This window comes from Medicago sativa, chromosome 5, assembly GCF_051527215.1.
Source record: "Medicago sativa cultivar Bolivia chromosome 5, Bolivia_mono, whole genome shotgun sequence".
Lineage (NCBI taxonomy): Eukaryota > Viridiplantae > Streptophyta > Magnoliopsida > Fabales > Fabaceae > Medicago > Medicago sativa.
The window spans coordinates 13,777,737-13,804,287 of NC_140753.1; the positions used below are offsets into that span (position 1 = coordinate 13,777,737).

The 26,551-nt window shown below is 34.2% G+C and overlaps 2 protein-coding genes across 4 annotated transcripts; one reads left to right on the forward strand and one right to left on the reverse strand.

Moving 5' to 3' along the window:
- Positions 1 to 1,527: 1,527 nt before the first annotated feature.
- Positions 1,528 to 8,999, reverse strand: LOC146920283 (uncharacterized). 2 transcript variants are annotated; one of them, XM_085713687.1, is made up of 14 exons: positions 8,812 to 8,999; positions 8,637 to 8,718; positions 8,350 to 8,460; positions 8,023 to 8,120; positions 7,825 to 7,920; positions 7,546 to 7,682; positions 7,369 to 7,441; positions 7,233 to 7,278; positions 7,019 to 7,128; positions 6,698 to 6,805; positions 6,546 to 6,605; positions 5,478 to 5,539; positions 4,517 to 4,829; positions 1,528 to 2,533 (listed from the first exon to the last, which is right to left on the reverse strand). In XM_085713687.1, the coding sequence occupies exons 1-14, from the start codon at positions 8,881 to 8,883 to the stop codon at positions 1,775 to 1,777; spliced, it is 2,127 nt and encodes a 708-aa protein (XP_085569813.1). In that variant the 5' UTR covers positions 8,884 to 8,999; the 3' UTR covers positions 1,528 to 1,774. The 2 variants fall into 2 exon arrangements, with proteins under 2 accessions (XP_085569813.1, XP_085569814.1); XM_085713688.1 differs by having other exon boundaries at positions 7,778 to 7,920.
- Positions 9,000 to 14,940: 5,941 nt separating this feature from the next.
- LOC146920284 (ubiquitin domain-containing protein DSK2b-like) lies at positions 14,941 to 21,660 on the forward strand. Of its 2 annotated transcripts, none has more exons than XM_085713689.1 (9): positions 14,941 to 15,347; positions 16,578 to 17,318; positions 17,458 to 17,672; positions 17,750 to 17,860; positions 18,525 to 18,583; positions 19,630 to 19,658; positions 20,782 to 20,874; positions 20,967 to 21,118; positions 21,462 to 21,660. In XM_085713689.1, the coding sequence occupies exons 1-8, from the start codon at positions 15,113 to 15,115 to the stop codon at positions 21,113 to 21,115; spliced, it is 1,632 nt and encodes a 543-aa protein (XP_085569815.1). In that variant the 5' UTR covers positions 14,941 to 15,112; the 3' UTR covers positions 21,116 to 21,118; positions 21,462 to 21,660. The 2 variants fall into 2 exon arrangements, with proteins under 2 accessions (XP_085569815.1, XP_085569816.1); XM_085713690.1 differs by having other exon boundaries at positions 20,785 to 20,874.
- Positions 21,661 to 26,551: the final 4,891 nt, after the last annotated feature.

The window sequence follows — 26,551 nt, forward strand, 5'->3', positions numbered from 1 at the left end:
AAATCAAATGCCAAGACTGCAGAAATACAAGGCGGAGTTTCTTCGACCCATATACAATCTAAATTCTTAAGAGCATATTTAGCTAAATAATGAGCAGCTTGGTTGGTTTCACGCCTAACATGCAAAAAATTTAAACTACGAAAACTACCCTTAAAACTAATGCAATCTCGAATAATAGAGCCAACATAATTGGAAGATTGTTGGTGAGTATTCAACGCTGAAACCACATTAGAAGCATCTGATTCTGCTATAAGATTCAGAAAAGACATGTCTTTTGCAAATTCCAAACCCTTCCGCATAGCTAAGGCTTCTGCAACCTCTGAATCTGGTAATGAAAAAACTTGCCAAGAACTAGCACCAACCACAACACCTTCATTATCTCTCACCACAACACCAATACCCCACTTATCACCCTCTATCGGACCTGTTGCGTCAACATTAAGCTTATAGAAACCACTAAAAGGAGGTGTCCAATGAACATCAGATATTGGCAAAGTTGGACCTCCACTTAGTGTTTCCACCAACACCGTACTTGCACTCTTAAAATTCACAATAGATCTTTGTGCCTTTTGAATAGTGGCAGCCACATCAACATCAGTCCCCTCAAAACATTTCTTATTTCTAGCACACCATATCTCATAACACAATGCCAGAACATAAACTATAATATCCTCATCGACATCAATTATATTTTCCTCTAGCCACTTATGAAAAGGAACATACCTGAATCATGCGAATTAAATATCACACCTAAAAAGGAAGCAAACCATATCTGCTTTGACCAATGACATTCCATAAAGAGGTGTGAAATTGTGTTAACAACTAATATTTCATTTCCAATATCTTATTTATTAATCGGTGCTATAATTTACTTCTCGTGCATCGCACGGGTCTAAATACTAGTAATACTAACTGTAGTTTCTCTTTGTTAAAAGAAGAGAGAGGGAAAAGGATAAAAAGAAAAACGTAAATGTGAAATTTTGATTGTCCAAGCTGGGAATTAATCGAATAGAGATTATATTCTTTTGACATGTATATTTTAGGATAAAAGGTAAGATGGTTTATGTCTTAACTGTTACCTATTTTCACACAAATACTCTAATAAGTGATTGTGTTAGTATATACATTTAACTCAATTTAAATAAACTCTTAATAAGTCAATCTAAACCCACATAATTATTAAAATCAATTATAAATAATACAAACAGATAAAGAGAAGTGAGGTAATAGGCTAATAGCTTATCTTCAATTGCTTCAAGGATGGATGCAAATACAATTCACAGCGTATGTAATACGATGGCTCGAGTGGTAAAAAAATATTGAGTTGCCATAACTGAGATTATTATACATGTAATAAATGCAAATCCGAGACATAAAAAAACTTTTGAAAATACTAGTTATGAAACCAACTTATAGTTTATATAAAACCAAGTGCAATTCTTATAAAAATAGCTTATACATAAATATTTATATGATAAGCGTTTAATTATATGGTTTTTTGTTTGGTAGTGTAGATTTTTAACATGGTTTATCCAAACACATGTAGTATTGTTTCTTTCTCCCAATTATGTCAAATATTCCACAGGTGTGTGTGTCTGCTTCCACAAAATAGCAGCATAAGAACAGTCTAGATGAAATAAAGCTCATTTTAGACTACAATTATGTTTCTATCCAAGACCACGGCAAGAATATCTTCTGCTTCCTCTTGTAACGAAGGAAGACAATATATATTCTATCTCTAAACTATGCTAAAGGAAATATATTATCTTCTACATTACTTGAATAAGCTGGAGAGCGGAGACCGACTTTTTTGTGGTTGTTGTCTTCCTTTATCGTTGACAGCTTCATCAACCGACTTGTCTGTTGTTACATCCACATTTTTGTTGTGGTTATTGGCTATCACCGGATGATTCTTAGACACCGTAGATTGTGATGATGTACAGTGTTCATCTATATTCAGATGCCTGGCATAGTCTGTAGAAGTTTGACTGGCACGGGCAATTTTCTTCTCGTCATTTATCAACTGTTTTCTTTTATTACTTTTATTTTTTGGCATAGAGTTCACCATAGATAAATGAACCTCCCCGGGCAACTTAACTGGCTTTTGGTGCTCTTCATTGGTTTCCTTGTACTTACAAAATTCATCCAAGACTGTTTTCTGGTCTTCAATGCATGCATTCTCAGCCAATTTCTGTTTCTTCAGCTTTTCTGGCCTATGTTCTAAATTTGGTGTTGATAACACCTTTCTTTTATCTTCCCTTGTCACCAATTGGCCAAAATCCTTGGTGCTCTCAGTGTCAGGGTGACATTTTTCAGCCTCAAAACCATCCCCATCTCCAATGATTCCACTTCGCATAGTTTGAAGAACAATTTTTCCCAAAACAAATCTAGTCTCTGAAGTATGGCCACTCCCAAGCATGTCATAATTTATCTCTGTGCTTTTCCTTTCACTCTTGTAAAATTTAATATCATTGACCAGCACTTTGAAAATTCCAGAGACGGCTTGCCCTGTTTTCTTTGATACAACAAATACCTGAAAGCCACAAAGTTTTCAGTTGAATAGGAACCTTATAAATAACCACAAAGTAACACACAGTGAATGATTTGCGGATGGGTAAGAGATGACTTAACTGAACATAAAGGGCCAAATTTATAATCAGGTAGTATATGATTAAGGGGAGGAAAGGACAGTATCCCAGGATAGCAAAATCATCTACTATCTCATTCTAATTTCAAATCAGCCACCTGGTAGTCCTGCTCCTAATGACTGTTAATCTAGCGAGTTCATTGCATACTTGCAACGGTGGGTTTGTTCAGTTTTGTTTATGTTGACCATGTTGGTTAAAACTCAAAACATTCGTGTTGGGATGCTACATGCGTCTGTGGAGTCAAATGTTACAATTACAATTTCGAGATGTGTAAAAATATGTGAAACTCTGAAAATTACTGTGGAGTTCATTGCATACTTGCAACGGTGGGTTTGTTCAGTTTTGTTTATGTTGACCATGTTGGTTAAAACTCAATACATTCGTGTTGGGATGCTACATGCGTCTGTGGAGTCAAATGTTACAATTACAATTTCGAGATGTGTAAAAATATGTGAAACTCTGAAAATTACTGTGTGCCTAAAATGAGATCACACACCTTGTATTTATAATGGTTTTCCAATAAAGACATTGAATGCTTATTTAGTAATAACAATCAATCTAGGAAGTTGTATACTCTAGGAGTAATAACAATCAATCTAGGAAGTTGTACAATTAAAGGAATATCTAAAGATTCTTAATTTTAACAAGATGAATGGTTTGTGCACATCAATGCCTTATTATTCAGCTGTTGCATGAGGTTTTTTAGATAACACACCACTATTTTAAGCAAATGCGGGGAAAGTAACCATTACTCCCTCCATTTCTTTTCTTTTGATGTTTTAGGATTTCAACTTTATTTCAAAACATCTGATGTTTTAGTATATTTAATGTTGTTTTCTCAAGTTTACCCTTGTTGAAAAACACACCATACTATTTAAAGAGTTATGACCTTTGGCTTATCACATGTGAATTTAATGATAAATAAGGATATTTTAGTCAAAACATACAAATATTTCTATACATTAACTATTCCTTAAGACTTGTGCCAAGAGCTAAAACATCAAAAGAAAAGAAATGGAGGGAGTATATTGTAGAGTCGTTAGGTAGCCATTGAGCTCACGGTTCTATGTGAGTATATATGAGTCTACCTTAGTTTACATTTAAATGATTATGCAAGTGAGTTAACTCGATTTTGTTACCTAGTTGTAAACTCATACAATTTGCTAGTTTGTTTGACAACTATAGTTATATGAAACCAACTTGATTCCGAAGTTTTCATTCTTGTCATCAATATTATCAATTTTTGTTCTGCCCATCTCCATGCCTTGTTATATGGAAAAAGGAACCAAAGGTTTATTTCTGTATAAAATTGGTTGCTTCAGACTGAATATCAATAAACTATACATTTTATGCCATAATCAAAACTCAATTGCAAGGGATAGGAACATATGAAATTGATGCAAAAAATGACAAAAAGACTGAGCTGATATGAGTTCACATGTCTCAAACTCTGATTGATGATAGAATCATAAATGGCAGCGGTCTGAAAATTACACTTATAAACTGTGTGGAAATAGTGTGCTTTGGGGCACATAAGCTGGAATACTAATGAATTATCTTCAGTCAAATAAACCTCTCTATTTAGTATTCAATATTCATTTATTTAGTAACATCATATCCCTTTGGAGTATAATTTTCTTCATTGTTACACATGACAGCAGAGCTACATTGTTTTCAATGCTCAAACTCTTACCAACATCTATGTTCTAACCAGAAAAAAGTATCACACAACCTTAACTGTGGCAGGTTTGAAGAATAACCCAATCAATTAGAACAGAATTCAATCATGTTGCAACTATTGTGCAGTCAATCAACCACAATTTTCAAACCTTAGCTAAAGAAATTTATACCAAAATAGATTTACTTACCATGTGAGGGGGTGGAACAGATGGATATCTAGACAGAGATTGAGAAAGACTTTTAATATTAACCAGCGCATGTATGGAGTCAATCGCCAAAGATGCCAATTTAGTGACTGCTTCTGCAATATCTTCATCTGATTTGCATATACTGGACCTCTTTATTTCAGGTGCAAAGTTAACAGACATTTTAGCATGTTCTTTAGCAAACTTGATGCCTCGTTCCAAATCTCCATGATATAGAACAGAAGCAAATGCCCACACCACAAGAGCATCTTGGGGGTTATTTACTAATGCCAGGTGAAATGCTAGCAATCCAATCCTGTAACACATAAAAATGTAGAATGATGTTTCTAAAACTCATCGCTGAGGGAATGCAAATTCAAAAACAACAAATCTGAACCTTTTATTTTACTAAGGAAAAGAGCAAGGCATACAACCAAGAACCGCCCTAAACTCTTGAATTCACTTCACTACAACTAATCCTTAAATCCCAACCATCGTTACAATAGACCCTTTCGTTCATTATTAGTCATTTGAATTTTGACCCCAAGTTAACAGAATGATCTATTATCACATTAGAAGGGATTTACGAATTAATTGGGATGAAGTTAATTTTTAAGGTGTTTATAAGCAAAAAAAGACGGTTTAGAATGGTTGTATGCTCATTTCCAAATGAATTAAAATATATGTTTAAAACTAAAAATAAGCTATTAATGAGTAATCCATTTTGATCATCCTTGTTGGAAACCCTAGCCGCCATAATTGCGACCACTTTGCACTTTCTTCATTTAGTATCTAACACCGGCATTATGCTGGACGTGAGTTCAAATATTGTTGTCGATGTTACAACCGTGGGTGATGTAGAAGTATTTTTGTATGCACTCACTGAGCTTTGAGGTCTATCTTGGCTATGATGAGCCTATGAGACCCAACTCACCAAAAACTTTATTATATAAAAATCACTCACCATAGAGTGCAATCAGAAGGTCGACCGCATCCAACCAAATTATCCATATGGAAGAATAATTTCTGCACAAAAGACAACAAAGAACCATGAGAAGAAGGAAGAAAAGTTTGATACCAAAAGTATACTTGTTAATTGTTATGTTGTGACTAATCCAATCCTTGTACGAGCACGTGAAAATGAAAAGGCAAAAAATAATTATTTTGACACAATGAAGTCCTCAGACATAAACATTTTCCATTTTCTCATTTTATCTAAACTTTAGATGCCCAACTACTGTTCAATTATACAAGCCTAGCCTAAGAATATTCAATAACCTCTTCATATACATTTCTTAATGCTAGTCCGATGCAATGTAAGTAACATCATTTAACCTTCTGTCCAATTTATCTTTAGCTTTATCAGAAAAGTAGAATCAAATTAACAATCTTTTACTAATCTACGTATTGTTTGGAGCTTTTAAGTGGAATTTCAGTTACATATGTAGGCCAATAAGAACAAGATAACCAAATCAAGTTCACTGATCAAGTAATTATATTTTGAATGACAACAGACAATTCATTTATTTTTTTGCAATATTTTAACAAGGTAGTCAATAGCATGCTATACCAAAGAAGTATGCTGTAGTCCACTTTAGCGGCCGTTAAATGCTTAGAAAAAAAATTATATTAAGGGTGTTGTAGGTATTCTTTCCTTCTGATGTACGGCTATATACAGTGAACTTCAATTTTCTGTTACTTTAAGCCTCTTTATATGCATGAACTTGTTGGATATTTTTCATTTTTTTGGTATTTACTTCTACATTTTACTTAAGACCTATGATTTTCTTTAGTTATTTAAGAATATTTCATGAATTTTGGGTATTGATTTAATTTTAATCATTTATGATTTAGTTTTAATTATTTAATATACAAAAAAATCATAATGGCGACTATCCTTCTATGCTTAATGGTTAAACTATCAACTTAGAGTAGCACATTCCTTCAGCTTCTAATGACTTTAGCATTTGCATTCACTGAATCATATAAGATAAAATGTTTGTTATAAAATTATTTTGCAAATTTAACTCACCATCAACATATTGGAATCCTGAGCATCTTCTTTAGTAGCTTGTTCGTCAAGATATGCTGCCTATAATCAACTAATGAGTAAAAAATTTATGCGGATGAGAAGCATATTATTAAATTAAAAGACTGAAAAGTCAGCAACTCAGATTCACTTACATGCACCGGAAGCAAAAATTGAAGCAATTTGAATTTCCAGAGTAAGCGCAGAGATGGCTCAGCAGCTCCATAAGACAGCATATAGTTCATTTCAATCATCATTCTATCCTGAGGTATATAAAATAGCAGCTACTAGATGAGAAACTAATTTATATCCAAAAAGAACACGTTATTGGCATGTTGTACCCTTTCTGGTTGTCATTGACTAATAGACTGAAGTGCAACAAATACGAGGAGAATCAATACCAGTAAAACTGAACGATATAAATTTTCATGTGCCAAATTCAGGCAGCATATCATCATAAAATCCAAATGAGGTACCTTGTTCAAGTCCTCAACTAGGGAAGAGCATGTCCAGATTGCAGCCTCAATCTCCCTTGATAATGATAAACCTAGACGAGCTGCAATTCTGAAGCCACGCAAAATTCTCCCTGCAGAGAAATTTTACAACGACATTCATTTTCATAGTGGATGCTTATCAATATGGTCAGAGTTCCTAATTTCAAAATGCTGATTAGAGTATGATACTACCTACCTGGATCCTCTTTAAAGGAAATCTGAGCAGGGATCACAGTTTCTAGCTGAATCCAGAAGACCAAGCAGAATATTTATCAGTATACTGTCATTCTTGAAGGCATAAACATTCATTACCAGATCAAATAAAGAATTACCTTTAAGGACCTCAAATCAGCCATTCCATTGGCATAATCGTATATTTTATTGGCAAAGGGATCATAAAATAAACTGCTTTCACAATTAGAAATGGATTAACAAGACAATCAGGGATAAAAAGTCTATCTCAAAGATAAAAACCGGGGGGGTGACAAAAAACAAAAGCTCATAAATACCTATTAATTGTAAAGTCTCTGCGCAAAGCGTTTTTGCAGAGGAATCGGTCTTCTCTATTCTTGCATTTGGGCAGCAGAGAGTGTAAAACCTTTTTCATTGCTTTGGGAGTTTCTGATTCTGTGTGAAAACTGGTTACCTGATCAAATATAAATAATTAATTTCTCGATATTACATTAATCACAGAAGAATCTCCAAAAGAAGAGCACATTAAATCACACATATAGTATGTACTTTAAACAAGGATAGCGATAATCTTGTATAACTCCTCGTGAACAAACCTCTACTGCCGAACCTTGTATATGAACCAGGCATACTGGAAAACGCCGCCCTACAACGTCAGCACGACGACCTAAACGACGAAACAGCCTCTTCACCTATCAGATATATTATCGAAGAAAAAAGGTGTTTTAAAACTCACTAAAAATGAATAATGTGCATCTAATATATTTGATAAGTCGAATGATTGTCATACAAACCTCTATAAGCTTCGCTGTGGTGACCACATCAAAATCTTTTGGAGTTCTATTCAGTACTAGATCTCTCACACACCCACCTACTAAGTAGGACTTTAACCCTACAACTCACAAAAGGTAAACAAATCCTGTTAAACAAAAAGAAAATTGGAGTCTTAAGGAAAGGGAAAAAAATCACAAAAGGTGCAAAGAAATAAACTTGCAACGAAACCAATGCGTCTTTATCATGATCGGGGAATGGCAGTGGTAGATAGAAGAGGGCAATATTTTACGAGTCTGTACATTAATTTTCTTAACAAAGAATATAGCGGGGTATAAGAAGATTCTTACCTTTTTCCTGAAGAAGTTTGACGACAAAGTGAGACGGTTTTGAAATCATACAGCCGGTAACACCAAGCTTCCATGCATCGAAAGTCTTCCAATTTGAAATGTCAATGCGGCCTGTCAAACATCCCAAAATTTCAATCAAATCTCAAATGTAGTAACCAAAACAACCCTTAGCATGGAATTCTACACACAACACAATGTAACCAATATAAACGTAGCTATAACAAAAAAAAAAAAAAAAAAAAAAAGGTTTTACACTAGAAAGTAAAAAAACGCAGAAGCAAATGTACCACGAGAAAGTGAGGAATCTGATTCAGTTTCTGAAGAGGAATGATATTGCAGTGGTTGTTTGGGTGAAGAGGAACAGAAGCACTGGAAGAAGTAATTGAAGGGGTGAGTTTAGAAAAGATATACACAAGGTGTTTGATAAAATGCGTGAATCAAATTAAGAGGAGGAAGGGGTACCCGTGAGTTGTTGATGAAAGTTTTGAAGTGAGTAAACACTCCGCGCTTGTTGTTGTTGTTCGTTCTCAGCATTGTTGAAACGAAACGAAACCACTTCGGCGTTAATTAGTCATAGCTTTTGTTCAATTTCAGCGCCATTTAGTGCTTTTTATTCGTCAGTCTAATTCTAATGATTTAAAAACCAAACCGGAGATCAAACTAGTAAGATCTCTTATTTATGATTCAATTGGTTGAACCATGAACTAGATAATTACTAAATAAATAATTTTTTTTAAATAAATATAGTTAAAGAATAAAATTTATTGTCCGTGAACATAGTTTAATTGACGGCAATAATGCATTATTATATGTTAGGGTCGAGGTTTGAACTCCAAACATCTCACTTATTCATCTTATAGATGCATTCTAGCCGCTACGCTATTTGCAAAAAAGAATAAAAATCATTTTTAGTGGACAAATGTGTGGGGAGTAAATATGCAATTACCCCTGAAATTTTAAGTTTCGTCAATTACTCCCTAACGTTAACAAAACTTCAATTACCCCCCTGAAATTGCACAACGTTAATCAATTTACCTCCTTCGTCAAATCTTTCTGTTAGTCAACATCACGTTTTGCAAATATCCCCTTGAAGTTTTGCACTTATGTGCAAAATGCCTCCCGAACTTGAAAATTTATATCTTTAATATCTTTTGAGTCAAGTATAAGAAAAAAAGATTTTCATTAAAGTTAACTGTTAATTGTTTGCCTTTAATATATTTTGAGTCAAGTAGAAGAAAAAAATATATAAATTTTTCAAGTTCGGGGGACATTTTGCACATAAGTGCAAAACTTCATATGAGTATTTGCAAAACGTGATGTTGACTAACAGAAGAATTTGACGGAGGGGATAAATTGATTAACGTTGTGCAATTTCAAAGAGGTAATTGAAGTTTTGTTAACGTCATGAGGTAATTGACAAAACTTATAATTTCAGGAGGTAATTGTCTATTTTCTCAATGTATGGGGTTATGAATTACTAAAGTGCTTCTTCTCTCATTTTTTTTATCTTAATATCTTTATACTATTTTTTTTATTCACTATGAGTGTAGTAGTACTAAAGTTTTATCTTAACTTTTAGTACCACACTCAATACCTTATTAGTTGCCATAGAGTTAAATGGCTACGATATTTGAGTGCAACCAACAATGTAAACTTAAAACATTCATTAATTGTTTCCATATAAAACATTAATTTCAAACTAATCTTTACGATTTTGAAGCCACTTCAACTTTGAACCAAACTTTTTTAATATACAAGAATGTCTCTTTTGTAATTGGAAGTATAATATAATTGGAAGCACTCATAGGAAAGCTTAAAAGTATTTAATATGCATGTAGAAAGAACAAGTTTGATTCTAACCTCAATCTTGTTGCTGCTCAGATTGAATGAAAGATCCTCTTGCATAACATGTAGTCATTACAATGGAAGTTTGTATTTAACCCTTTCTTATTCATTTGATTTGGCTGCCACAAAATTTCAATTTATAATGTTGATCCATATTCTTTATTCTATGTGAAATGTAAGGTTTAATATGTATGATTTTGTTTGTCCTATCGGATTCAATTTCTGCATTATTGAATTTTGTGTTTCTTATACTACCTTGATAACAAGTACTATTATAAATATTTGATATACTTCTACTACCATTCTTACATTACTACTTTTTTGCCATTTTAATTAAAGTAATCCAAGTGGGAGATTGTTGAATATTTTGGATTTACTTTAATTAATTATGAAAATATAAATGAAATATATAGTATTAAATATTTAATGTTATTGTGCTTGATATTTATATTAGGCTTATTGTGAACGGATCGTGATGAGTTGGACCGTTCTTATTAATTAGCACATTTGAGGTCTCTGCCTCCAATGATGAGTATATAATCTGACTATCTCATCATGTTAGAAACACTGTAAAAACTAAAGAAAGCTCATCAGTAAGGCGGCATAAGCATCTCTCAACCCTCTCCTCTAATGGTTTCTCTAACAGGATCTTAATGGTCAATCACCAACCAATTAAATCAGGTACACATCTATTCTGTTTCTTCAATATGCCAGAATTTGTATTTATGATTTTGGGTCTCTGTTAAAATATCTTTCAGTTGTTGCTCAAATTGAATGAAAGATCCTCTTGCATAACATGTAGTCATTACAATGGAAGTTTGTATTTAACCCTTTATTATTTATTTGATTTGGCTGCAACAAAATTTCCTTAGCAAAATAGTATACATACAAATCAGACTAATGAATTGCAATAATTGGATTACTTGAGGGCTGAACTTGAAAATTGTGATATGACTGAAAACGAAATTGGAAGTGCGAACGAAAATAAAAAATAAAAAATTGAATCTTATTGTAATTACACATACATTGTTTTATTTGATTGAAGACTTGAGTACACTGCATAAATAACCTTGACTATTGTTAATAGTCTCATTACGCACGTTAGCAAAACTGCAATCGCTTATGATTGTAGCAAATTGCAAATGAGAAGTGTTGCACTCCTTCTCCCGACTAACTTTATACCCTAAATATAACCCCACGTCAACCAAAACTTTTAACAAAACATTCAACTCTTCAGTAGCAATCAGTAAAAAAACAATGAAAGTGGATCACACCGAAGAAGGCCCCTTTCTAATTTAGATTCATCGGTTGGACTACCCTTCATAAGAACCGACACCGTGGAAGTGCTCACGCATTCCAAATTCCTTTTACGCCACAAGATTGGGAGATTCATTTTTTTCTCTCTCTCATTAGAACATCTAAACAACTCCATTCCACGCAATCATACATCTTTTCAAAACCTACCTTATACAATAATAATTCGTTCTTTATCTTTACGCGAATCATCCAACAACTCGTTAGCAATAAGAATTCCGGTTAGAATTTGCCTTCCTTTAACAAAAACATACTAGATGTCAAATATCACTTTACCAATAATCTTCTTTAATCTATTATGCAACACCTTTGTCCGCACCTTATACTTACACCCACAAGGGAAAAGAGTATAAAATCTGACAACACGTGGACTTTCAACATTGGAGATTAGAGTGATAAATGTATTATTCACACCTTTGCCAATCTTCAATGTCGAGCTTGGTAACGTAAACCTATGACCTGAGTAGAGACATTAAGATCTTGAAAGGTATTTAACGTGTGTCAAAAAAAAAAATCTCCGTCTAAAAACAAGCATTTTTGTTGATAATTCAAACATTAATGTTTTGGAGTCTCTTCTCATTAAGCGAAAAAAAAAAACTCCTTTTTAATAACATTTTTGGGACTCACATACTTCAAAATGTTTGTTTGCTCTCTTAAGTTTTTTTTTTACCTTTCTCTTAAACTTCGCCCTCTTTTTATACCAAAAACTAATACTGTATTTCATAAAAGGTCTAATTAATTGATCAAATAAATTCCACATAAATTTACAAACAAATTATTACAAATACTTAAATAAAGTGTTTAATTAAGCTAAGGAATAGTTTGTTTATGCAATTTATCTTTTGGAGAGATCGTCGAAGAAATACTTTTTTTTATAAGGTACAAACAATGCTTACTAGAGCGAAGTTTTGTTATTTTACCAGAAATGGGCTAAGCTATCTTCATTCCAAGTTGCTTATACAAACAATAAATCTCCCATACTTTTATTAGGTAGCTGCCCTACCAGGCTACCACATTCATTTTTTTTTTTGAAAGAAGGCTACCACATTCATTATCTACTACTACTTTACCCTACTTTCAACATCATTTTCAATCAATTGAAAAAACACACCATTGTTTTCAACCAATCGACTATTTATGGGAAAATGCTAACAAAATAAAAAAATCCTTATTTTAGAAATTATATATTCAACATATTAAAATTTAAAAAGAGTTTTTTTACATAAAATTCATAAATAATTTCATCATTTAAATCCTTAACAAGTGTCATAAAGACATCAACATTTGTTAGCATAACACTTATTTAGACATACATAGACCTTGGTCCCATAACAATTAAAAGAATTTTGCTCTCCACCCAGCACATTTTGCTCGCGCCCTGCATTGCGTCCAAATATACCCTTACGTTAGTTAAGTCACGCAGCGTGACTTAACTAACGCACGTTGTAAGCAATGCGTGACTTAAGTCACGCACCACTGGTCTATGCGTGAGTTAACTCAAGCACGTTGGCCGGTGGTCTGTCCTCAAGAACACACGTTTTTTGGACGGTGGTCAGGTTTTCAACCTTCAATCCACACGTTTTTAACAAACTTTACACGTTTTTTTTTACCACATTTATGGTAGTTACAACCTAGGCTCCCATTTCTACCTATAAATACCCCTCCATACTTCCCTAATTCCTCACACCATATTACTTTCTCCCCCTCCTCACTCTCTCCCTCTATTTCTCTTCTTTCTTTTTTTTCTTTTCAATATTCTCTTTGGGGTAAAAAGTGATCAATTTTCGTCGGGGTAAAATAGTGAGTAGCCGACTTGGGAAAGTTTATGCGGTTTAAACCTGTTTTTTAACCGCATAAACTTTTTACCGTGGGTTAAAAGAACTTCTTGTGGTAAAAAAACCAGATTTAAATTTAGCCCAAAGGGTTGATGATGTATTTTCCCCAAAAAGGTTGCTCACTATTTTACCCCACGAAGGTTGATTACTTTTTACCCCAAGGAGAAAATAAGTAGATATAGTGAATAAGTTCAAACTTATTGTATGAATTATTGTAATGTATGAATTATTAATAAAATGAGATATTATTTATGCCTCAATTTTGTTCCTTTATTTTATATTTGCTTTTAGTTTCTAATGTTGTATTTACCTTTATTTATATTTGTATTTATTTAAAGAATAATATCGAATCAATAATTTAGAATAAAGTTAACAAAATAATTTAGATTAATGTAAACAAAATAATTTCAAAGTAAAGTTAATAAAATAATTTAGAATAAAGTTAATAAAGTTAATAAAGTTAAGAAAATAATTTAGAATAAAGTTAAGAAAATAATTTAGATTAATAATTTAGATTAATATAAACAAAATAATTTTGAATAAAGTTAATAACATAATTTGAAAATAGTAATTAAATTTTAAAAAAAGTAGCCTTGCGCCACTTAACTTGCGTCATGTGACTTAACATGCGCATTAATTTACACTTGCGCAAGTTAACTAACGTAAGGGCATTTTGGGCATGGCTACAGGGTGCGAACAAAATGTGCTGGGTGAAGAGCAAAATTCCAATTAAAAACAGTTTTATAATAAAAACCTATCATATTCACGGGCTATATAAAGAGATTGGACCTCCTTATTACATGTGGTCCCATTGTGGCATTCAAGATCATATCAACAAGTAAATAATCAAATTAATCTTTGTCCTACAAGTGTATCTCAATTGATACTTATTAGAGACGTTACATGTAAGGATCAAGTTCAAACTCTAAATTTATCATTTCTCCACAAGAGTGTCAATCTAGCAAGTAGTATTCAAGTCACTTGATAAAAAAAAGGTCTTAAGACTTTATCGCACACTCAAGTAGGTCATTATGATTATGAATATTTCAAAATTTATTTTGACTCTATTAATTTATTAAGCTGATCTTTATATTTAACCACTTACTCTTAATTAAGTCTCTATAAATTTTAACAACTTACAATCAATTTAATTCTTTACTTTATTTAATTAAGGGTAGTTCTAACTTGTGCCCTTAAGACACATGTTAAAAATTCAAAAGAAGAAATATTTTATAAAATTTTGTGCGTTCAATTCATTAAAAAGTTAAAGATTAAATACAATGCACATATTTCAATAAATTATTTCTATATTTGAATCATTAACTTGTGCCCTAAGACACAAGTTAACATTTCTCTTTAATTAATAATCATAAAATCATAGTAGTACTATTTATCTAAGAAGGTCCTAGAAAATAAAGACTAATTTGATGATTCATTCGAATAAGAGGCTGTGTTCAATCACGCGCTAGTTAAGCACGTGAATCTAAAGTTTTCTAAAAAAAACCAAAACATCAATTCTTTCCCTGCGTAGGTGGGTTCTCTCTCTCTCTCTCTCTCTCATTTTATTTTCTTATTTCGCAAGTCTATTTTATTTCTCATTATTTTTTCCGTCAAAATTTCTCAGTTTATCTTTCACAAATTCTCAAATTCAATTTCATTTCATTCCAAAATTTCACACGCTTCCACTTTCATTCCCAAATCATTTTCTAGGGTTAGGGTTTCGATCCACAACCGTAACTACCTTCAATTTCCCTCCCACCGACGCCGCCATGGGAGGTGACGCAACCGCTGAAACCACCACGGAGCCACAATCCACCGACGGAGGAGTTAAGATCAACATTCGTTGTTCCAATGGTTCCAAATTTTCCGTTCAGATTAGCCTCGATTCCACCGTTGTTTCCTTCAAGGATGTTATTGCTCAGAACTGCGATATCTCTGCTGATCAACAACGCTTGATTTATAAGGGAAGGATTCTTAAGGATGATCAAACGCTTCAAAGCTATGGTATGAACCCGATCTTCCAATTATTTATATATTTGTTCGTGTTTTTCGATTCTGAGTTTTGTTCGTGATGCTTAATTTTATGTAATAATTGAAAATTAAAGATATCTTTGTGTAATTTTTTGATTGTATTGCTTTTGATTTTATCATTTTTCGTGCTTTTTGGTTTATTATACTCCCTCCTGTCCTATTTACAAGAAACAATTGACTTTTTAGATACATTGAATAACTTATGTATTTGGTCTATAATCTAAACCAAATACATAAATTATTCAATGTATCTAAAAAGTCAAATGTTTCTTGTAAAAAGGACAGGACCGGAGGGAGTATTAATTTATCTCACTTATTTGAGAATGTACGATATCCTGTCTATCACCTACATCGAAGGTGTCATTTTTGACATCGACACATATGACTACATGAATTATGTTATTTTCTCAAATTATTATTGGTGTCACCATGCGGGTGACGCTTTTCAGGTGTCCGTGTCAATGTTTTTATTATATAGTCTATAACTCCAGTATTTGCATTTGTATGGGTTAACAATAACATAGGATGAATTTGTCGACAATCAATGGAACGTGGAATTAGCTTTAAACACTATTTTATTTGGATGTAAAGGGTGTTGTATTGTATTTTTTAGAGTGAAAATACGACGATTAAAATCATTGTTTATTTTATGCTGTCAGGAATTGATTTGTTCATATGGAAATTCTTTGGTGTTTCAGAGGGGTTAGGATTGTCTCCATTTAGGAGCATATCCATTTCTTCTATTTAGAAAGAGAGACACAAGTTTGAAGAAAATTATAAAATAATACTCCCTCCGTTTCAAAATGAGTGTCGCTTTAGCCAAAAAAATTTGTTTCAAAATGAGTGTCGCTTTAAGTTTCCAATGCAATAATAACTTTTTCTTTTCAATTGTACCCTCCAATTAATACTCTGCACACTACTTCCAAAGTATTACTTTTAAAACTAACCAATAGTTAATAAGGATAATTTGGTAAAATAACCACTCTCTTTCTCTTAATCATTGCATTTCTTAATATGTGTGTAAACATCTAAAACGACACTCATTTTGAAACGGAGGGAGTAATTAATAGTGGTGGGACTCACTATATCTCTAAACGGTATCCTCCATTTATTTTGATAAATGGAGAGGATCCTAACTTGTTTCCGAGAGTATTTAGCGAATGTGTGAATATAATTTTCTTTTGTATTTGGATTTATTTATAGGTTTGGAGGCAGATCACACTGTCCATTTGGTTCGTGGCTTTACGCCTGCCAATACAACTGGTGGGGCTAATACCACTGGTGCCAATACGACCACTACTAATGCTAGAGCTGCTGGTGCTAATGAGGGCGGGGGATTAGGAGGACCTGGACTTGGAGCTTCACTGTTTCCAGGGCTAGGAGGTATCAATGGGATGGGAGGAGGTGGTGGTCTCAATAGTTTATTTGGAGCAGGGCCTCCAGATCTTGAACAATTGCAGCAACCATTTATGTCAAATCCCAATTTAGTGAGAGAAATAATGAACTCACCTGCCATGCAAAATCTATTAAATAATCCCGAGATAGTGCGCAACCTTCTAATGAGTAACCCACAGATGCAAGAGCTTATGGATAGAAACCCTGAGCTGGCACACATACTTAATGATCCTAGCACACTTCGCCAGACACTTGAGGCTACAAGAAACCCTGAGATCATGCGTGAAATGATGAGGAATACAGACAGAGCTATGAGCAACATTGAATCTTCTCCTGAGGGGTTTAACATGCTGAGGCGCATGTATGAAAATGTTCAAGAACCATTTTTAAATGCCACCACAATGGCAGGAAATGACAGTTCCAGAATTTTGGGGACTCAAGGTGACCAAACGAGGAATCCATCGACCAATCCCTCAACTACTAATGCTGAAGCAACTTCCCCTGTACCCAATACTAACCCACTTCCTAATCCTTGGTCATCTGCTCCAAGTAAGTATGATTTTTTCATCATGATCAACTGATCAAGGAACTTAATGCCCCGCGGTTTATCACAATTTTCAAGTTTTTTTGATGTTTCAATTTATTTGTTATGTTCTAAAGCCTTACAAACCAATGCTTGTTATTTTAGCTGGAGGTGCCCACACTAATGTCAGGAGATCAACACCTACTGCTGCAGATGCTCGGCAGCAGACACCCACTGGCTTAGGCGGGCTTGGTATGCCAGATCTCGAAGGCATGTTGGGTGGTATGCCAGATGCTGGTTCATTGACCCAATTAATGCAAAATCCAGCTATTTCTCAAATGATGCAAAGTATCATGTCCAATCCTCAAACAATGAATCAGGTATTTACTTAATGTGCGTATAAGTTATGTTATGCATGCTATTGAACAGATATCTCTAACGTCTTGGTTTATTTTAGATTCTTGGTATGAATACTGATCAGCGTGGGATGCCTGATATGAATTCAATGAGAGAAGTGATGCAAAACCCGGAGTTTCTTCGAATGTTTTCCTCACCCGAAACAATGCAGGTAGGCAGATTTAGAATGCTCTCGTCTGTTGATGAATTTTAGCTAATAGGCTCTCCCAATCAGTGTTGAGTACATAACAATTAAACCTATTAATAAGTTTGTGGTGCAACACTGAAGCATTTAATCGTACACTCATTTTAGGAGAAAATTAATTTTTAATGTTTCTATAGATATTTTCACTTTTGTTTCTCCGGCACTGTGATAAATTGTATGAGTAATAAGGTTTTCACTGTTCAGCATTAAAAAATAATGACTAATGACTGTAAGAGTCAGACCTAGATCTAGTGGTTGGATAGTGGCCTCCTAGCCGAGCCTTTGAAAATTAATCGACTGTGACAATTTGTGATTAAATTTTGATGAGCTTTTTGTGTTAGAAAATATGATTTTACTAATTAATGTGATCCATTGTTGTCTAATAGCAGCTATAGGATAGCAAATTTTTGAATAACGGCTACCGTTCCACGATACACGATTCAGTACAAAGTGTTGTCAGATAGTTGCTATTGTATTGCTATAGCACTGTAGCTTAGCAGAATTTGAACGAAATTCTATTTTCCCGCAATCTGGGATTGACAACACCGATTTGCTCTATTATGATAAAGAGTTGTTGTTTTGTACCTAGATATACTAAATAAATTAACTCGTGTCCTATCAACTATGGCAGCAACTCTTGTCTATGCAGCAAGCTCTTATGACTCAACTTGGACAGCAGCAATCAACACAGTAAGTAACGGAGCAGTCCTAACATTCAATCATTAATTTTTGCTAGCTTGATTGATACTTGTACTTTGATGTTCAATTGTATTGATCATATATCTTAATCATATGCTATGAAACATGGATGTGCCAAAATGGTAGGTGCTCATGTACCTTGTATCTACTGGGTACATGTATGCTTGGTTGGGTTTCTACAATTGTTAAAAAGAAAGTAATAAAGGGGATCTCGGGATTGGATACGGCGTGATGTTTGTTGGGCATGGCTTGAGAAAAAAAATGTAGGCATTTTGGGTCCACAGATGAGAGAGTGTGAGAAGAGCTAATCCTTACCATTTGATCTCTCATGGGTGCTCTATATTTATTTTGAGCAAAACCGTTATTGATTCTTGGTCATCTATGTATATATATGGTCTAGATCCAACCAAACTCAGTTTTTTTGCTCTATTGACTCCCTCGCACATCTCTTAGGACTTGATAAAATATGAATGCCCCGTGTGTAGTTGGATGAGCTTTCTTGCCTCCTCTTTTTTTGGTTATAGCTTTTTTTTTGGAAATATTTGTTGTTGTAGCTTGTTTCCTTTTGCTGATCATGATTGCCAGATGCTAAAACAATTTTTTGGTTTTTGTGCAATAAAATCCTTGAAAGTGTGTGTTTTATTATCTGTCTAAGTAAAGATGTACAATTTGGGTCTGAGTCTACATTTATTATCACACTATAAGCACCTACTTAAATGTGCAAACACAGCCTAGATGGGTATGGCTCACCATAATGGCCTTTTTCTGATGACATTTGACATTTGCATGAGTTGTATTTGAACCTAGGGTTCCTTCATTCAAATCCTGCTATAAATCCTTTTTGAGTATGTGATTTGCATTGGGGTAATCCTTCTGTCATCCTAAACTTTTCTTAACCTGCCCCCAATACAACTTCAGTGGAAATTTGCCTTGTGACTAAATAAGTAGTGAAGTTTGAATTTTGATGCTCTTTTTGATTTTATTTTGTTTACTATTTGCTACTGGCTGGGTCATCTAAAATGATACGCTTTGTGCAGGGAACCAGGTCAAACAGGTGGAGGCACTGGTATGCAAGACAATTTTGCATTCATTTATGGTTTCTGTATATAGAACTATGCTCTGTTAGTCTGTTTGGAATATTTCAGCACTTCACTTCAAATTCCTTGACCATCTCTTAAGATCACCAATCTAAATTTGAATTATTGTGAATTATAACGTTTTGGATCAATGGAACATTTAATAATGTGTTTGTGTATCCTCTTCTACATGCTCTCTGCATCTTTACGTTGAAAATTTGTCTACTATGAGGTTTTCCCTAAGATCTTAGCTAAGTCTTTTATTAGGTGGATGATAAATCATATAGGTTGATCTGGGTGTTTAAGTTATGTGGCCCTTGAGGTAGGGCAATGCCTTAAACCATTTCTAACCAAATTTAAGCTGTGCCTAACTGAATCCTTCGTATCCATTTATACATGTGAAACCATTTACATGGCCAACCAAATGGCATGGGCAATAAAGCTGAAGCTTTAGGCCAATAAAGTCAAAGCTTTAGGCCTCCTCTTATGCAAGGCTTCAATTTTTATTTCATGTTAGTATGTTATACATGTAGAGGCTGCCCAGGTTTATAAGTGGGTTTTTTCTTCTTCATAAAAAAGACCCTTCATCTCCTTTTCTACTAAGGCCTCAATTATATTTGAATGATGTATTTATAAGGTGGTCCAAATAACCTTTCATCTCCTCCTTCATATGACTTGATCTACTGAAAATATGCCTGCCATCTTTTTTTAGGGTTTACTTTCATGAGGTGTGGGTGCCATCTCTATTTCTTTTTGCCTGACTGGTCCCATCCCCTCTATTTCTTTTTGCCCTTGCCTCTCATTCGCCATTTCTGATATTCCTGTTGGCGGTGCCATTATAATGGCAACCGCCATACCCCGCCATGAATACCACATATACAGTAGCTTACCTAATACCCAAATACTGTGCTGCATGTTGCCACCAATACTGCTTTTTTTTTTAACACTGATATTGAGTCAGCCTTGTTTTTGAAGGTCCCATGCATCTATAGAATAGCAATGACGGGGGAGGTTTTTAAGGGGGCAGCTGGATGATGCAATTGCCATTGGCTGCACATTAAAAAATTATAATAATTTTTTTTTTTTGTAATTGCTTAAATTTGTTTCTGTTAGTAGGACCAGTGAACAACTTGGGGTTGGAGATGTTATCGAGCATGTTTGGTGGACTTGGAGCTGGTAGCCTAGCTGTTCCAAACAGATCAAATGGTTAGTTAGGATTGCTATTGTTTTTGTAATTTTCTACCTGCATTACTATTCTAAATAATTTTTATACCGATCTCTCCTCGATGTCTTCCCAGAGCCTCCAGAGACATTGTATGCTACCCAGCTTACCCAGCTTCAAGAGATGGGATTCTTTGACACGCAAGAGAACTTAAGGGCTCTTATTGCTACATCAGGGAATGTTCATGCAGCGGTTGAGCGACTTTTGGGAAACTCTGGACAGTAGCAGGTAAAATTGGCTGATTTCCTTTGGTGAAGGTTCTTCGGTGGATTGAGTTTGATCCATTCAAACTCAGTTGCGTTCAACCGCCTTGTTTGGCATTTAAATATAATTTCCAAATTATAATGGTTGAGACACAAAACTGACTAGTGATATAGGTTATACGTTGGGCTGAATCTGTGATTATCACTTATCCTCTTTCAAGTTCTGATGACATGTTTACTTCATGTACATAAGTTAATAATTGTTTTAGACACCTGAAATTATATTTTAAGACCGTTCATGTATTAATATATTTTTTGGTTATTCATTTATTAATACTTCAATAACTTCATAGTTGCTGATTTGGCAGGTGGGAAGGGATACAAGACTAGCAATTTAAAATCCCAAACGCTAAAATGTGGTGTGAGATATTTTATCAGTTTACTTTTGATTTTCGTTATCGGAATTATGTTCAAACAAATCTGTTGATTTTTTAACATCTAGAGTCCAACACTCCAATTACTAATCATAGATTGAACAGCAAGAAAATACAAGCCTTTTGTATCAAATACGTGTATAATTTTTTACTTGCACATTTGCAAGTATTGGCCTCAAGATACACTAAAAGAAGGGGTTCATGTTCGACGATGAATTTTAATTTTTTTTGAAGTATTTGAAGATGAATTTAATTATAATATTATAATTTTTATAAGGCCGTTTTCTTTTATTTTTTGGGTTGTCATTTGAGTTGTTAACCTTGTTCCCAATTTTTATGACAAGATTAAACACTAAAGGAATGAATCTATTTTTGATGTATGAAATTTTTTCAAATTTATTCTCTCTAAAGAGACTATACTATGTTTTGGAACCTAAATATTTTGTAACATCGTTGGTACGATAACAAACCCTTTTCCGTATTAAAGGGGAAATTTTATACATAAGCTCCTCAAAGATATATGCTTCTTGGCCATTAATGAAGGTTCTCAATGCTGATATTTTTAAAATGTTTTTCTCCTATTGAACTTGAAGTTTAAATTCCTTTCCTTCACGTTAGTGATGAACTCCGCAACTCTCGTTGTAAGTTTATACCAGAACAAATATTTCGACACCAAAAAATGCAACATCCTCTCAAAAAAATAAATACAACATACTTGTTTTTTATTTTTATTTTTTGCATGAAAAAATTATAACATTTCATTAATTATAGTAGTTTGGATACACGTAGGAACTCCATAAATAATTGAAAAGTAGCTGAAGTTGTGGCCATCTTAGAGAGTTGATGAGCAACTTCATTAACTTGTCTTTGAATAAACTAAACATGTGAATTTGCAACAATGATCCTCTACATTACATTTAGACTGATACGATAGCACCAAAGTCAAATCCACTTTTATACTGTTAAAAATATCCACCACCCTTTTGGAGTTTAAATCATAGTGACACATATTATTTAAATGAAGCTCTTTGACTCATCTTAATGCATAAAGAAAACCTAACGCTACAACCTTGCATAAAGAAAACCTAACGCTACAACCTCATCAACATTAAGAATTAGCGAGATCTGTTTTGTCTTTGCCAAAACAAACCAACCTTGATCTTCACAAGAATGAATCATCCGATTGTAAAATTGAATTACAAGGCTGTATTACACAATGGAGTGACTACTTGACGATTAAACGAGTTGATATGTTAATACATATAATATCAACAAGAATGAATTACAAGTATATGTATCAAGAAGATTTTAACAGCGATTCAACATTAAGAAATAAACATTTACTAAATGTTTTAAAAATTTGTAAAAACAATTTATAATACCTTTAAAAGATACATTTAAATTATGCAAAATCTATCATATTACAAATGTAGAAACCGTTGGAATTGCAATTATTCCTTCCTAAAAATGTTGGTTTTTGGATTTCCAAACCGTTATATTTGAATTTTCAAATTCTGTTTAGAAAAAAGAAAAAATTCTTGTTGCTAGGTTGAGTCGACTAGGTCGCTCTCTATTATGACCACTGAAATATGGTGTTACCACCATTCTAACTTCTAACATCTTCAAATGTTAATATGATATTTCAACCAGACAAATATGATGGAACAGTTATTGGCGGTGGTGGATCATATTGTCTCCGTCTTGGTTGCAGACTTGATGTGTTGCTAATCTTTTTCAAAGCTTGATGAAACAACCCATTTATGTTTAAGTGAAAGATAAACACCCTACTCATTCTCCTTAGTGATTCTCCTTAGTGATTTATCTTGCAGCTCTTGAAGATAAACACGCTACTCTATCATATGAAAAATGCACATGAACGAATTTACTCACTCTAATTGGCTTGAAATAGGACAAGACTAATATTTTAACGTAAAGATAAATTTATAGGATATATGTAATCAAGCTACAGGTGGAGTGTAGTCTCCTGTAGAGTCGTTACTCGTTAGAGACAGTAAATTTTCCAACATAAATTTCCGTCCAATAATAAAAACTCCTGGCCAAGTAACTAGTATATTACGGTAGAACATTAGGGCTTTTGGGGAAAAAGCAACTAATTTGCTTGCTACACAAGTAAAGTATGGAAAAACCATTCACGCCCTCAAATGAACATACACAACTCACTCTTATTTGCGGCAATCCCTACCTTCTCAATGGCTTCTAATCAAATCTCAATGGCTTCTGATCAACTCTTCCTCTCCTCCGATCTCCTTAACCCCGTTGCCTTTTCTCTCCTTTGCCCTATCGCCTTTTTTGCTTAAGGCTCTTTGAAGTCCACGCTCCCTTGGTGTCGCCGCCTCTTCCCTCATAGCCTCTTACGCTTACCGCTCTTTCAACTCCATGCCAGACTTCTCCGCTTACAACGGTTTCAACTCCATGCCTCCACCTCTCACTCGCCCCCTCACTTACCGCATGCCTGAGAAAGCCGACACTCCCAGTGTCCCCAAAAGTCTCAGTAATTGTTACTTCTAACTTATTAACACATGATAATATCTTAAATTTCTGTTCATGTTGATTTGATTCTCTCATACTTAAACTTTTTCTTTGCTTTATTGTTTTTAGGTCGTAAAGAGAAAATGTTGTTTTTGGATTTCCAAATTGTTAAATTTGGATTTCCAAATTCTGTTATCTACCGAAGTTGTTACTAGGTTGAGTCACGACCAGGTCGCTCTCTTTAAGACGTTTCGTGGCACTACCCAAAGTTGTGCAAGGTAGACTATCAACCACGCCGCCTCCAGGATAAAACAAGCCCAGCTACAACTGTTCGATTAACTACTGCACTGTAGAAAATCGTTCGAGAATTACACCCTCAAATATGGTTCTAAGATCACTCTTTAATATTGAAACCACTCAAATTAATATGGTATTATTACGATTCTATTATGGTGCTGAGACCACTCAAATATGGTGTTACCACCATTCTAATTTTAACTTCTCCAAAACATCAATATGGCACTACGACCACTCAAATATGGTGATACCACCATTTCTCATCAAATAGAAAATTATTGAAATAATTTATATACTGTTAAGATCATTCTTAATTCCGACGGGACATAAGTATTACGAAAAGGGACTATGATCTTAATAGTACTCTATATTCCGAAGGGACTATGAACTTAAGACCACTCTTAATTCCGAAGGGACATTAAACCGAAAAAGGGACTATGGTCTTAAGAACATTCTTAAAATATGGTTCAATCGATTGATCGAAGCCACTCGATACGGTACGTAACCGCTCTATTTGAAACCGAAAGGGACAGAAAGGAGTAGAAGCAGAAGAAACTTGTTAACACAAGTCGGAGGGAGAAGAGAAGAAAAGAATTCCCGACAACTCAATGAAATTCTTTTCGGTGTGTAGAATGAGTGGGGCGAACTTCTCCTTTTATAAGGAGAGTTTGTAACAAAAAACGAGTGACTTGGGGATTAAGTCTGCTTAATCCTTAAGCAAACGCGTTTTGTTTCTTAATTGGATATATCCGGAAGTTTCTGGATACGCGTTATGGATCGGGTCGGATCGTAACAAATTTATTTGTTACGCGTAGCGCTTACGGATAATGATTAAATTAATTAATTAATTAATTTAACATTTTCAAGTGACAAAAAATATATATATCATTTTTTTTATTCGATATATATATTTTGTAAGCGTTCACCCGTTCACAAAATTGGGTACCCCAAGGGCACACCCTTGGAGGTCACTTTGCCCATATATAAACACTTACTAGTTGGGGTGACCCTCCAATGTGGGACATTTTTAAGTCACACCCACACACTAGTTCTTTCATAGTGTTTTTTCTTTCCAATTTTCTTCACTAGAATTAACTAGTGTTCCAACAATCCCCCACTTGACTTCAAAATGGTTTCGTAAACTTTTCAATAAGATTTGCTAATTTACAAAGGTGTCGCCAACAACTTGAACCTTTGTATAGTGGAAGGTATTCTGATTTAACAAGAGTTGCTTACAGCATTGAACTCTATCTCAGACATAGAATCCACACACAAACCTTTTCATAGGTGTATTCTAAAAGCCCGTGCGTTTTAAGGCCATGCACGTGTATCTCGGTTTTAACGAATGCTCTAGGAATTCTGCCTCAAAATTCCATAGGACCAGCCTAAGTTCCACATTCGTATAGGTGAGTCTATCAAGGGTACTCCTGTAGCTGTGTACCCCACTCAACATAGAGTATAGATCTCATTAAGAGTTACTATTACCTCATCCTTCTTTCGCTGCAGGATCATGCTTTCTATATTCTTTCTCTCATAGCATGTTCTACCACTTCATGACTTGTTTTTACCCATTGAACCTAAGTCTTGGGATCTCCAGTCATATAGGTCGGGTTACCGTCATTCAGTGGGCTATTGACATTAGTCCCATCCTACTGGATGTTTCTCAGACTTTCTCTCTATTAAGTCCTTTCGTCAAAGGATCAGCTAAGTTTTCATTCGTACGTACAAAATCAACTCTAACCGCTCCATTAGAGATACACTCTCTAATCGTGCTATGTTTTCGCCTTATCTGTCGTCTCTTACCATTGTAATAATGATTCTTAATCTTTGCAATAGCCGCGGTACTATCGCAATGAATTAACACAGCCGGTAACTGTTTCTCCCATAAAGGGATTTCTGCTAGCAAGGATCTTAGCCAACTTGCTTCTTCACTAGTTTTCTATAGTGTTCTCATCTCAGATTCATTCCATAGTGGACTGAGTCAATATCATTTGTTTTAACAAACAACTCCTCTAGTGATGCTCAATGTGCAAACACTAGTCGCTAAATATTCATCTGAAAGATGTTCTATTTTATATCTTGTACCATTTAAGTACAATATGTTACTCCTAGTGAAGTAATCTTAGAGTCATAGTCTTCTTAAGGCACCTCATGACTCTTTCTATAGCATGGCAATGCTTTTCTTTTGTCTACTAGTAAACTTGCACAAGAGTTTTACGACATCGACAATGTCGGGT